The sequence below is a fragment of the Buceros rhinoceros genome, unplaced genomic scaffold (assembly GCF_000710305.1).
Source record: "Buceros rhinoceros silvestris isolate BGI_N320 unplaced genomic scaffold, ASM71030v1 scaffold4189, whole genome shotgun sequence".
Taxonomy (NCBI): domain Eukaryota; kingdom Metazoa; phylum Chordata; class Aves; order Bucerotiformes; family Bucerotidae; genus Buceros; species Buceros rhinoceros.
Window position 1 is genome coordinate 40,851 of NW_010430776.1, and position 12,300 is coordinate 53,150.

The window sequence follows — 12,300 nt, forward strand, 5'->3', positions numbered from 1 at the left end:
GCTAGTGCTTTCTTCCGCTCAAATTCAAGCGACAGGAATTGCAAAAGAGGGAGGGGCTGTGCAGAGGGACCAGATGTAACATACATTTTGGACCCCTCATCTGTCTCCTCTGGATGTTGCGTGATTCCGGTGCAACAAGACACTGCTGCTTGACAGCCCGTCTCCTCCAGACCACAAAGGCCTCTGGAGAAAGCTGGGTAACTGTGATGGGCAAGGACACAAAGGACCCTGCCATCTGACTTGCTAAGGGCACATTCAAGGACTTAAATTCTTAATAATGATGATATTTCTGGAAGGTTTAAGTTTTCCAATGATACAATATATTCTAAACAATTTCCTTTTAAACAGGTTGAAGCCATGAAGAGGGTACTAGGAAGCCTCAACCTCAATATAGTAGAGATGGTAGATGAAAACGCAACCCTGGATGGTGGAGATGTCTTATTTACAGGTATAGTAGGAGCAAATTTGCTGTTGATATATTCTTACTGCTGCCAAGGCTGCGTGTTATCTGTCATCGGTGTAAGAAAATGCTGTCTGTGTGGTTTGTTGAATCAGTTGTTTACTAAATGTCATGAAGGTAGCTGAGAGATGAATTTTCAATGCAACCCTTGATGTCCTGCCTAATGCCTGAATAAATGAAGTAGTAGTACATAACAGTACAAAGAGCAGCACTGTGCATACGAATTTTATTTTAGCTTGTAAAGTGCCAATAAGAAAAATGCAGTTCAGTAGTAAACCACCTGCAGTTGTTTCACGTTCCTTATGACAAGCAGCTATGTTCACCAGGCTCATTTTCAAGACTTGTAAAGTCTTGATGCAGACAATTGTCATTAGTTCAATGGATCGGATTCCAAAAAATGCATTTTTAGTTTATGGAGAAAGTGGTGGAGTTGCCTGCCAGATGTCATGTGCTAGACAACTTATATGCATGGTTGACTTCAAAGATGAAGATGCTGACTGCATTTATGTTATTAAACCCATTAGGCACTTTCTCACGTCGGCTGCACACATGCTTGCTCCCCGCCTGTGCTTTGATCAACATCACAGTAGACTGGCTGCTTGCCTTAATTCACCAAGGGGCAAGAAGGGTCTCAAAAGCAACAGACCAGGAAGGGAGGCCTTGCTGAGGCAGTACAGATCCAACACTGATTTCCGCTGGAGCTGGAGAATGCCAGTGGCTGCAGAGCTGCCTTTGAGACCAGAGGAAATCTCGGAGGGAGAGGGAAGCGGTCAGTCAGTGCTGTACTGATCCAGCCCAGATGTTCTCTTTCCTGACTCAGTGATTATTGCAGGTCTTTAGAAGAGGAAGCTAATTTATGCTTTGGGTGAAATGTGTCTTCTGGAAAAAGATAATTGCTTTAAATTATTAGCTTGCAATTGCAGGTTGTATTCTTCTATGCTGAATTTTCAGTTTTCTTACTCAACTTGAGAAATTAAAGATAGAAAATTTTACCTGTGGAAGATTGCTTCAGAATGTTTCTAAAGCTTGTCGATTTTTAAAATGTGCATGTTCTGATGAAGGAGCTGAGGTGGTGGATTTTGGCATTTTTTTAGATGGTTTAAAAAACAAAAATGCTGTAATTGTTTTACTCTTTATTTTCTCATTCTAGGCAGAGAATTTTTTGTGGGTCTTTCCAGGAGGACAAATCAACGTGGTGCAGAAATTCTGGCTGACACATTTAAGGTTTGTAGATTGATTCATGTCACAGGAAGTATAAAAATAATACTGGCCAAGCTATTTGTCATACCCAAGTGCTTTATTTAGGACTTAAAAGTAAAAAGGTACAAGTTACTGCAAAGGTTTGAGCATCCTGTAAAGTGACAGACGCTGAAGCTGGATCTGAAATGTGAGATCGCTGCACAAATGTAACTTGGATAGTGGAGGCTGTTGTTGAGAGCACATCGACACATTCTTAACGTTCTCTTGTATTGGCAATGTGTTCTGATCCCCAGAGGGGTTTTATGTACATACTGTTTAATTACGCATTTTAATGTATTTCTTTACAGTTGCAACAGTAGTAATATTTGAAACATGTTCTGGATTTTACTCCAGTGCACCAGACAAGACAAGCTGGTCCAGAGGGTATGTCATACTTAAACAGTCGACACTGTGCCCTGGGTTATGTTGCTGTTGTTAATTTGCAGAGAATAAAATTACTTATGGAATGACTCAATATAACTGCAGAACTAGGATAACTTTAAATATTTATAGTAAACATTCTTTGCTCCTATACAGGATTACGCTGTCTCCACTGTTCCTGTTCATGATTCTTTGCATCTGAAGAGCTTTTGCAGCATGGCTGGACCAAACTTGATTGCTATCGGATCAAGTGAAGCTGCACAGAAAGCCCTCAAGGTAAAGCACATGAGAAAATTTTCTAAACAACAAACTTCTTTTTTGGGGGGGTTAATCTCTGATCAAGGATGCTGGAATTCTAAAGAAGATCAATGAAAGAGGGTCTCCTGTATGTGCAAACCAGAAAAAATGTTTCTATCAGGCAAGAGAACAGTTGTTAGTTTAGCTTTCTTTATCTTCAGGAAATAAATGGATTATACTATTTATTACTTCCAGCTTTGACTAAAAACATGATGCTTTGGTGGTAAGAGGGAGGAAAGAGATACCATCAGAGCAGATGAGGTTGCCTGGAGGAAATGTGGCTTTTAAAATTGCCAGAGTGGGAGTAAGTTTGGCATGAAGAGGGAAGAAGAGGGGTCTGACCCCTCTTATGAAGATGACCTTTGTACACATTTTACAGTGTAGACTTTCTCAACAAAATCAGTAACTCCAGCCATGGGGACCAGAGTCCAGGACTCTCCATCTCTCCCTAATCTATCACCTGGCTGCAAAATCAAGTTCCTTTCTGGTCACCCGCTTCCCACTCTGGTCCCATGAAGATCTCATAACAGTATGGCTTCAACAGAAATTGGGGAGTCTCTCTCCCAGCCTGGGTGATAGTTTGAGTTTTTGAACTTTTTCCTTTAAAGTGGGAGTAGTGTTTGAAGCCTTCAGCTAAAAGGCCTTATGAATCTGGGTCCTTCTTTTCACTGGCAGACTTGCAAACCAGTAACCTGTTGTGTAGCAGGTCAGTGTTATACCATCTCCATCATCCTCAGTGGTAAATGTTTATTGCTGCTGTGGGTTTGCACTGGGTCCAGTGGCCTTTCAGTCTGCTGGGTGTGTTCAGAGTAAATCTACCCAATCAAGCAGAGATGTGGGTACAGAGAGACCTGAGATAATGGATCTTGTTACACGTATAGGCAGTGGGACAGCTCACCTGAGAGATTAGCATCTCTGCTCTTGCATGATAGGACAGCTGCAAGTACTGATGCTTTGCAGCAGAAACTTTGGCTGAGGCACCAAAACAAAGTGCAGCTGAGGCTTTACCCAAAGAGAAGCTTGAGGAGTTTTGTCCCTCTTGATACATTAGGACCTACCATCCTGCACATCTTGGTTTGAGATGTAGGTAAGCCAGAGCATGTCTTGAAAGCATTACAGTGATGTATCAGGACTTGCCTTCAAAGGTTAAGCCAAAATTTACTTTTCAGTGAAGGCAGCATGTGCTAAATTTTCAGGTTATGATTATATTGAATCTTTTGTTAATAAATAAGAACCTAAGTGCAGGCTTTGCTCTTTGGCTTTGCAGAAACCTTCTTGATGCAACATGATCACTAATGCATGGAGGAAGCCAGCTATGTGTCCCTTATAATAAATGAGGAGGGCTGGAGATAGCTCTGCTCTTCTAGTGAGAATGCTCTCTGAAATCCATTCAGTTCAAATGCAATTTATGCAACACAACTTGTATCTCTTGCCCTGATTCTAAAGCATGAATTATTTTTAAGAGCAGCATCGCTACCAGTGCCCGAGGCTACTGGTCTAAATCTGTGCCAGGCAGAACATTTACAACAGAAATAGTGCGTAACTCTGAAATGACCGTCCCTGGCCCCAAAAGAGCTTAGGAACCCATTCTGCATGTCTTGTACACTTCTTTGGCTTCAGTAAGCTGGTGGTATTTATTGCTTTAAAACATCCTTAAATATTTGCAAGATGGAGGCCTGAGAGACTTTCTGTCCTTACTGCCATGCTGTGGTATTTCATTGTGCATTTACTTTTCAGATCTTACATGTTTTTCTCATGAACAGAATCCTAGGACTTTTCATTTCCCGGCATCATCTTTTTTTGCTATCAGAGCTTGGCAGAGATTTGGTGGTGGGTTTTTTCCCTTTCTATCTTGTGACAGTTCAAGATTTAAAATGTCTCGGTTCCCAGCTAAGATAAAACCAACATTTTAGATCTCAGCTTCTGCCTTGCTGGGCATGGGCTGAATTATGGAGGCCAGGGAAGTGCAGACTTGGCTGGTTTAGTCTTGCAGCCTGGCAGCAATTAAGGCACTAGGATAGAGCCCAATTGCTCCACGTGAGCTTATGGGAGCTCTTAAGCAAGAGGATGGTCCATCGACTTCCTACGTAGTTTTGAGTGGCTTTAAGTTTGCTCATTCATTTGAACGAGCTGTCAAAGTTACCTGCTTCTTAGAAATCACTGTGTGAAGCCTGGGAGTACATTCCCAGCCTATCACCCATGTTTTTTTTTTCTCCTGAGAAACATATGACAAATGATTTTATTTGTAAAGGTTTGGTCCTGATGTTGTGAGACTAATTTTAGTCTGGGATGGAAAGTGCCAGCTGTCAAATACCAGCATTAATCAAGGTGCAGTAAGAAGATGGTGATTAAAAACATAATCTAGCAGTCAACCCTAACCCCCACCCCCTAATTCCATTGGTGGGTGTCCTTAAATCAACTGTGTCAGTTTTCAGTGTATTTCTCTGCATCAGATGTTTAGCCACATGTTTGCCTGTGAGTGATGTCGTGTTTGCTCGTGCCCTGCCAGCTGAGGTTAGGGACTGTGGCCTGGACCAGTGGTTTTATGTCATAGCACATGCCCTTCTCGTGCTCCTAGTGAGCTGACAGGTTACATCAGGCAACTGTGTTGCCATCAGAGCAATGTATGAAGTTACTCAGAGTCTGTTTCTTGCTCAGTGTATTGGATCCAACTCTACTCTCATTCTGAGGAACCTCTAGCTGTTCCTTCTGGAGTCTAAATCTCTTCAGAGAAATTACTGGTAAGCAACCAGGTAGAGTGTCCATCTCAAATGACAGAGTTGGCAGTGCTGCTTCCTCTGACATTTGAATTCTTGCTTTTTTACCGCAGTGATTTCTTTGTATTTGTTCGCTTGCCTTCAACAAAAAAAATTTCAGTTGGTAATCAGCTTTTTGCAGTCTCATGGACATGCGAGTGTGAGAGGATCGCTGTGGGGCGGTGATAGCTGAATAAAAGCTGCTTCCTGGACTTCACCAGACCAGCTGAGCTGTAGCAGTGCTGTCAGCTGCTCCTCTCGTTACCCATCACGGGCTGTGTAGCAGTACAGTCCCCTGAGTCATTTGCCTGGCACGGCCCAATGTGCCACTCCTTTATTGTCATAGCTTGTTATTTTAAATCTCTCCTTTGTTGCCATTTTTCGTGTCTGGAAATGCAATCACACAAGCAAGATGGTCAAGCTGTCTTTACCAATCTCTGGTAGTTGAATTGTTTTCATTCTGTAGTGTGTCTTGTTAGGCGACAAGTAAACTGCTACGTCATACTGTGGTAACATTTTATATTTAAAATAGGATTTATCTTCCTACTAACAATCTTGTTTGAAAGCAATTTTTATTTGATTGTTCTTACTGAGGGCAACTCATGTAAATCTTACAATGCTTCAAACCAGAAAAAGAAATAGCATCTGGTGCTCACATGGCAGGTGCAATTGATCATGAATTTAATGCGGTGTGTGTAATGTAAAGTGCTGCAAGTGAGCTAAGAAATGAGTGCACAGAGTTTAGGATTATACAGCACATGCTAGAAGGAGATAATAAATCAGAAGTGACATTTTATCCATGAAATCCTCTTCAGGCTCTTGCGAGTATAGAATACTTATTTGGGTTGGAGCTGAAAAGCAGTGCTTGAGAAACCTGGGTAGAAGAGAGACAAATTAACTGCAGAATGTATCGGGGCCTGTAGTGGCTATCACATCTGAAACTTTAACTTCCCTCTGCTGTTTTCAACATGCATTTAATTCCTTCTGGTGGTTAAACCTGCTTGTATTTCCGTACGTGTAATTGCATAGCTGGACGTTGGCCATGGCTGTTGCGCCTGGGATTGTTTCTCTGCTCCCTCAGTGAGACCAGGACTTCCTCCAAACATGTCACCTTTGGGCTCTGATAATTGGAGTTTACTGTGAGCATGAATGGGCTGAATTTGGGCTGTGACAGTGCTGGCCCCAGCGTAGGGAGGTGACAGAGCAGTGCTGCAGGCGAATGCTCTGCACCACTTTTACCACAATGAGGGACACAGCCCTGGGGTCTTGCTGGAACAGCAGAACAGTAACTGGCCTGGGACCAGCAAAGGCAAGCACTAGGCAAGATGATGATGAGACCCATGACACAGCATCTGTTCAACACTGCTCTCTCACTCTATACTAAACCCTGAAAAGCTCTTTCTCTCCTTTGCTTGGGTTAGTTGGCTGGTACAAAGCACAAATCCCCTCTTCACTCATGTGGTGAGTGAAGACTTGCAGAGCAGCAGATGATGGTGGACACGATTCTTGGTTTAAGCAGCTTTGTCTCACTGTCATTCTCTGGATAATTCAGTAGCAATCCCGAAGGACTTCAGGGTTACATGTGTTCACTGTGCCCAGCTTTGGCAAGCTCAGCTATTTATTGCCTGCAAGCAATGTGTACTGTAGCAAGTGCTTGCTAATGAAGTTGTTCGCTCACCCATCGGGGAATGAGGTTGTTCTTTGGGTAGGCTCTGATGTTGGGCACTCTCCAAAGGACTAGCCCCAGGATCTTCTTGTCGGACGGTAGAGAAAACCTTGGTGTGAACTCGCTGCTCTGGGAGCCTGGTGATGGCTGATGGATCTCAGAAAGGAGCAGAGGACCTGGATGGAAGGTAGGAAGCCCAGTGTGGTGCCTAGGGGTGAGGGCTGCAAGGTAGAGAGCACTCATCTGACCCTATGACCTGAGCTTAGTCCCTGTGGCCAGTTGTGTGTGGGTTTTCTTTCGGAGAGCTACAATAATGGAGCTGCATGTGAAATATCTGGGATTTTGGTTGGCCGTTTCAGAGAAACAGATGCTAATTACAGTGTTAGCATGGCCATGGCAGATGTCAGGGCTGAGTGGCATTGCCTGGTGGGATGCAAGGTAGAGCAGGTAATGCAACTGAGCTTGTAACCCCTCGTGCCCTCAGACAGACCTACCCCAGCAGGACTCGGAGCGATGGTGACATCTGCACTTCTGAGATCATCCTTGGTATCTCAGGCCCCAAACACTTTAGTCAATGGGACTTCATTATGGTCAGGAGTGTATTGGAATATGTACAATAGTACATGACTCCAGCAAATACCTTTCTTTTTATTCCTGCTTTTGATAAAAGGTTGGATGTGATTGCTCTGCCTTATTCTTGACTGTCCTATTCAATATCTTCCTCAGGAGTGGAGCTGCTCGTTCATCTTGTATTAGTCCCTGAAGGACACTATTGCAAATGCAGCTGTTTTGACAGAGGTCAAGGGAGGCTTATTAAAACCACATCTTAAGAATAAAATAGAAGGGAGTCTCTTTTGGCCAACTAGGCCCTTGGTCTTATCCAAAGCTATGATCAGAGCAGTGCTTTTAAAGACCTGGGTGCACGGAGTTGTTCTAGCATTGGCAGTTGCCCCCATTCCTGTGATTAAATGCCTTTTGTTCTTATTCCATCTTGTATAACTGAAGTCTGTGCAGTGTGCCAGCTTTAAAAAGCCAAGTGCTGTTTCCCTGAATGAGAGCAGAGTTACAGTGTCTGCATAAAGCTGAGGGCTTCCCAGCTCTGCCACAGAAGCGTCTCCAGAATGAGTACCTAGGGGAAAACTTTCGTCTCTGGTGTTCTTAGAAAGCAGCCCGTACCCCTGGGCAGCATGAAAACGCTCAGCTAAATCTCCTCTTCCTGTTGTCTGTATAGTGTCTGTCCTTTATAGTAATACACGGGTTTTCATGTAAACGTTATCCCTTCTTCCTTAAGAATTCATCATCTGTGCCTCTGCTTATTCCCCACATGAAGTCATAACCCTGTATTTATGATATCACAATGGGTTGCTGTGGAAGTTATTACTAATATTAATAACCCGAGGAGGATGACATCAGGTAGGGAATTAGCAGAAAGTGCAGATGAATGATGACTTTTCTGTAATGCAGCAACCAAAAAAAGTTAGTGAAATCCAGAGAACAATTGACAACTTGCCCCTAAAAGTAAAAAATGAGACTTTGCTGTTCTCAGCCGTGTAAATAGGAAAATTAGTCAAGTTATAAAATTCCATGCACTTTCTTCTAGTTCCTTCTGATTTTCCATTACTTCATGAATTAGGGGTGTACAGCATGTCAGGGGACATAGGTCTTCTCTGAGTACCAGATGACCTGCTCCTTTAAAAAGACAAATAGTGTTTTTAAAGTTAGATGTTCTAATAAACATGCTGCACCTGAGTGTCAGTGCTGTTCGGTTTGCATATGTATGCGGAAGAATCTAGTCTTTTGGAAGATACAGACTCAAAATTATGTATTTATAGATTAGAGACTGTTGTATTAGTCTATTTTGCTGTCTTTTTTTTAAAGGGCAAGGCAAGTGTCCCTTTCAGTACATATTTGTTGTCACCAGTAAGTCTGTCAGCTGCAGGATCTGGGTCAGAGGCTGACTGAGATGATGTCATTTGACTTGCGTAAATGGGGACTCAAGTTTCTATTCCTCTGCTTTTTTTCTTTGACTATTCTCTCCCTGGATTCCTGTTCCAAAAGAGGATGTTCGTCCTCTCGCCTTCTTGACTGAAAGGAACACCACACGTAAGCCGCTTCCTTTTCCCCTCAGCCTATGGTTTTCTTCTGCAGCGGTCCTTGGGTGGCAGACCTGGTGAAAGTGTGGCTGTGCCACAAGGTGGTTCAGAGGGGCAGAGCAGCGCGGGTATACAGGTGAATGGCACATGGTTGCTGTCACATCTGTGGTGATGCAAAAGGTGTCCTGCGCCAGGAAAAGCCAAGGAGCAGGGTGGGAGAGGTTGCGTAAAGAACTCTGCCTTCTGGAAAACATGACTGGGAGGGTGCAGCCGGGAGAAAAAGCCCAAAGCCCAGCTGCTGGGTGGTGGTGGAAATTAAAGTAACACTCTGGCTGTGTAGGGGCTAAAAGAATTGGCTTATTGACCTTGGCAGACTGGAACATTGCTGGTTTCAAATAGATCTCAAATGCAGTTTGCATCCATGGGGTCTATGCTATCCTATTCTATACCTGTATCGGACTTCCTGGTACCTGGCAAGAGGCCTTAGATTGTTCTGCTGTGATTTATGCTGCTCAAAGTGACTGTCCTCTGCCCTTCCTACTGAGCTTACTCTGCTGTCTCTCCTGCCTGTCTGCATTTCAGGGGTGACATTCCTGATAGATCTTGACATTCAAGAGATCGCTGGCTTTTCCAGTTCTGCTCTTCTATCTTCTCTAATCAGCCTGGCCAACTGTTATGGTCACTGTTGATGGTGCTGGTATATTTCAAGGAAGCTCAAGAAGCTGTTGAGTAGTGTGGTGTGTATGCACCAGGTGCATGGCACTGTGGCGTAGCTCGCCAGCCCCACTCTGTTCCTAAGGCTCCTGCTTTCCCTCTCCAGTGCTAATTGTTTCTTCAAATAGGAAGAAGCGAGGAAGGAACTTAGTGCAATAAAACAATGAATGAAATTCAGTGTAGATAAGTGAAAAGACATTTGCAGCAGGGACAGGGAGAATGACAAATATGAAACAATGTGTTCTGACTGTTGCCACAGAAATAAGATCCTGGGCTTGTTCAAATTGCCAGCACAGCTGAAAAACAAGTGGAGAACATCAGTATGCTGCTGATTAAAGCTGTGGTGCATCTGCATGTTGGCTGTTGTGTGCACTTTGCCTGCACAATCCCTTTGTTCCAAAAATGTTAGAGTAGAACTCGAAAGTTTGAGAAAAGTATGATATGGAGGGACAGAATACCTGGAGCAGCTTACCTAAGACACAATAAGCAAGCTGTTGTTAAACCTGAAAGAGACAACTAAGATGGGATCATAGTTGCCTATACAATCAGGAATGATGTGGAAAAGGCAACTGGGGGTCATTTGTTCACTGTCATCCAGTACAACAGCCAGGAGAGCTCTAAGGGCAAGGGGCGAGTTCAAAAAAGCAGGGAAAAGAAATGCTTCCTCATGCAATATGTGTCTGAACTCTGAAGCTACCTTCTACAGGTTCAAAAGTGAACTGGACAGACTCCTGGGGCAGTGCTCTAGGTGGTGTTACTCTGTGTGACAGCAGATGAGCTGGTGACAGATTCCCAGGAATCACGCACTACATCTCAGTCACCTCTAGTCCCTGTCTTACACCACTTCCAGATCCTATCACCACCTCTCACATGGGGCTGGAGATCCTCATAATGCAGCACTAAAAAAAAGCTCTTCCAGGTTCTGCAGGCATTAAAAATGGCCGGTTTGGTAATCAGCAGTGTTTTCCAGGTAGCAAGCAATAACTTACTTTTCTCAGTCCTGTCCAGATGGCACTGTCCTGGCCAGGCGCCTGTCCTTATCTTTTGCCTTAAGCACGTAAGGGCATAAGTCTGATGTTGCTTCCAGACCAGTGGTCCTTCCTCCAAGCAGAAGAGAATCAGGCTGTCCTTCCAAACTCACAGCCAACCTGGGGGGATGTCACTGCATGTTGCTGAGTTTTTCTCAGCAGTGTTGGTTGCCCCACACCACAAAAATACTTCATTGCTGTAGGCAAAATCTTGATGTAGCTTAATCTTTTCACACAATTTTCGATCTCTTGGGTTAAAATGCTCCAATTTGCTCTGTACCCAGGCAAAATGTTACTTAAGCACCAGTGCAAAACAGGCCAGACTTCAATGTGCTTGGAGACAAGAAAAAGAGAAAAGAGATGGGATGGAAAATATTTTAAATGGTTTGAAGTGAATGGTTTTCTTTTAAGGATGCTGTGCCTTGAATTTAGGAAAAGGTAGCTGAAATCCTGTGGGTGAACAATCCTGTGGGTGTAGGGTCACATGCATTTGACTTGGGTTTAGGTCTGGGTTGTTTTTTAATGTCTGGGGCCAGGGGAGCAGGGTCTAACCAAAACAAAAACCAGATCCTGGAAGTCTGGGCCTCTGCTGCTCTGTCAAAATGACACAGGCAATTTTTAAGTGCAGTGTTCATTGCCATGTTAGCCAGAGGAACATTCACTGTACGTTTGGGTTGGTTTGTGGGGTGTTGGAGGTACAAAGGTGCGTTGCAGGTGTGGTGGGTTTGGTCACTGTCTGTCCCGCAACAGTCGGGATGCAAGTAGGTCCTGGATGGCAGCAGGGCTCAGACTGGGACCTCTGGTACGGAAGGGGAAAATCTGTTGCTAGGCTTAGGCTGGTTCTAGAAGTTTATGCCGTCGTCTTAACTCTGTTAGTGATAATAGGCCTAAACGCATACGCATTTTTCCTTCATGCATAATGCTGTTTCATATTTAGGATTATTGAGCTTATCCATTACCTCAGTTGTCTGAGGACACACTGTTAAAAAAAAATAACCAACTATAGAAAAGGCATTTTAGGCTATGCAAGTGACTTCAACATAAGGAAAGCATGACTAAGGGCTGAGAGAATGCGCAATGAAAATTACCCTTTTCAGGCTGAGGAGAATTCCCAGAAAAACTAGGCATGTGGGAAATGCCTGGCCCTAAACGTAGTGGGTCATATGTTTGTGGGCAGAAAGCCAGCCCTCTGCAAACACATTGTGTGAGCTCTTTAGCCTTTGTGAACTTGACATTTAAAAAAAAATACGTATTTTTGGGGTGCATCTGATAGAAAATACCATCAAAGCACCTTGCTTTTATTTCTTTCTCTTCCCTGGAGTCCTGTCTGGCCAGGCACGTGTGCTCAATGACTTTACGTAATAGAACTGTGGACAACCCATGGAACTGTAACGCAACCCCACTACATCGTATCGGTGCGTTTCTGCTGCATCCAGAGCCTCCCTATGGGCAGGTTTGGGGTGTTACTGCCTGGGCACTCTCTCAAAGTGTTTTTTAAAGTTGTGCTTCAGCTTGCAGGCATAGTTGTAACAGTGACGAAAGCCTGCAAATATGATTTCCTTCTTACCTTAAGAGCTGAGGAAGAGAGTAATCTTGTATTGTCAAACCTTCAGTTACTAATAAATGCTCTCTTGCGGTGTTGTCCGAGTTAGCTGGGATCCCATTC

General features: G+C 43.8%; 1 protein-coding gene across 1 annotated transcript in view; it reads left to right on the top strand.

Moving 5' to 3' along the window:
* The first annotated feature begins 348 nt into the window (after window positions 1-348).
* Window positions 349-12,300, top strand: part of DDAH1 (dimethylarginine dimethylaminohydrolase 1) — a 15,415-nt gene continuing 3,463 nt past the window's right edge. Inside the window, exons 1-3 of the mRNA XM_010143141.1 lie at window positions 349-448; window positions 1,611-1,684; window positions 2,237-2,356. Coding sequence (XP_010141443.1) covers window positions 358-448; window positions 1,611-1,684; window positions 2,237-2,356 — 285 coding nt within the window. The 5' untranslated portion in view covers window positions 349-357. The remainder of the gene's footprint in view (window positions 449-1,610; window positions 1,685-2,236; window positions 2,357-12,300) is intronic.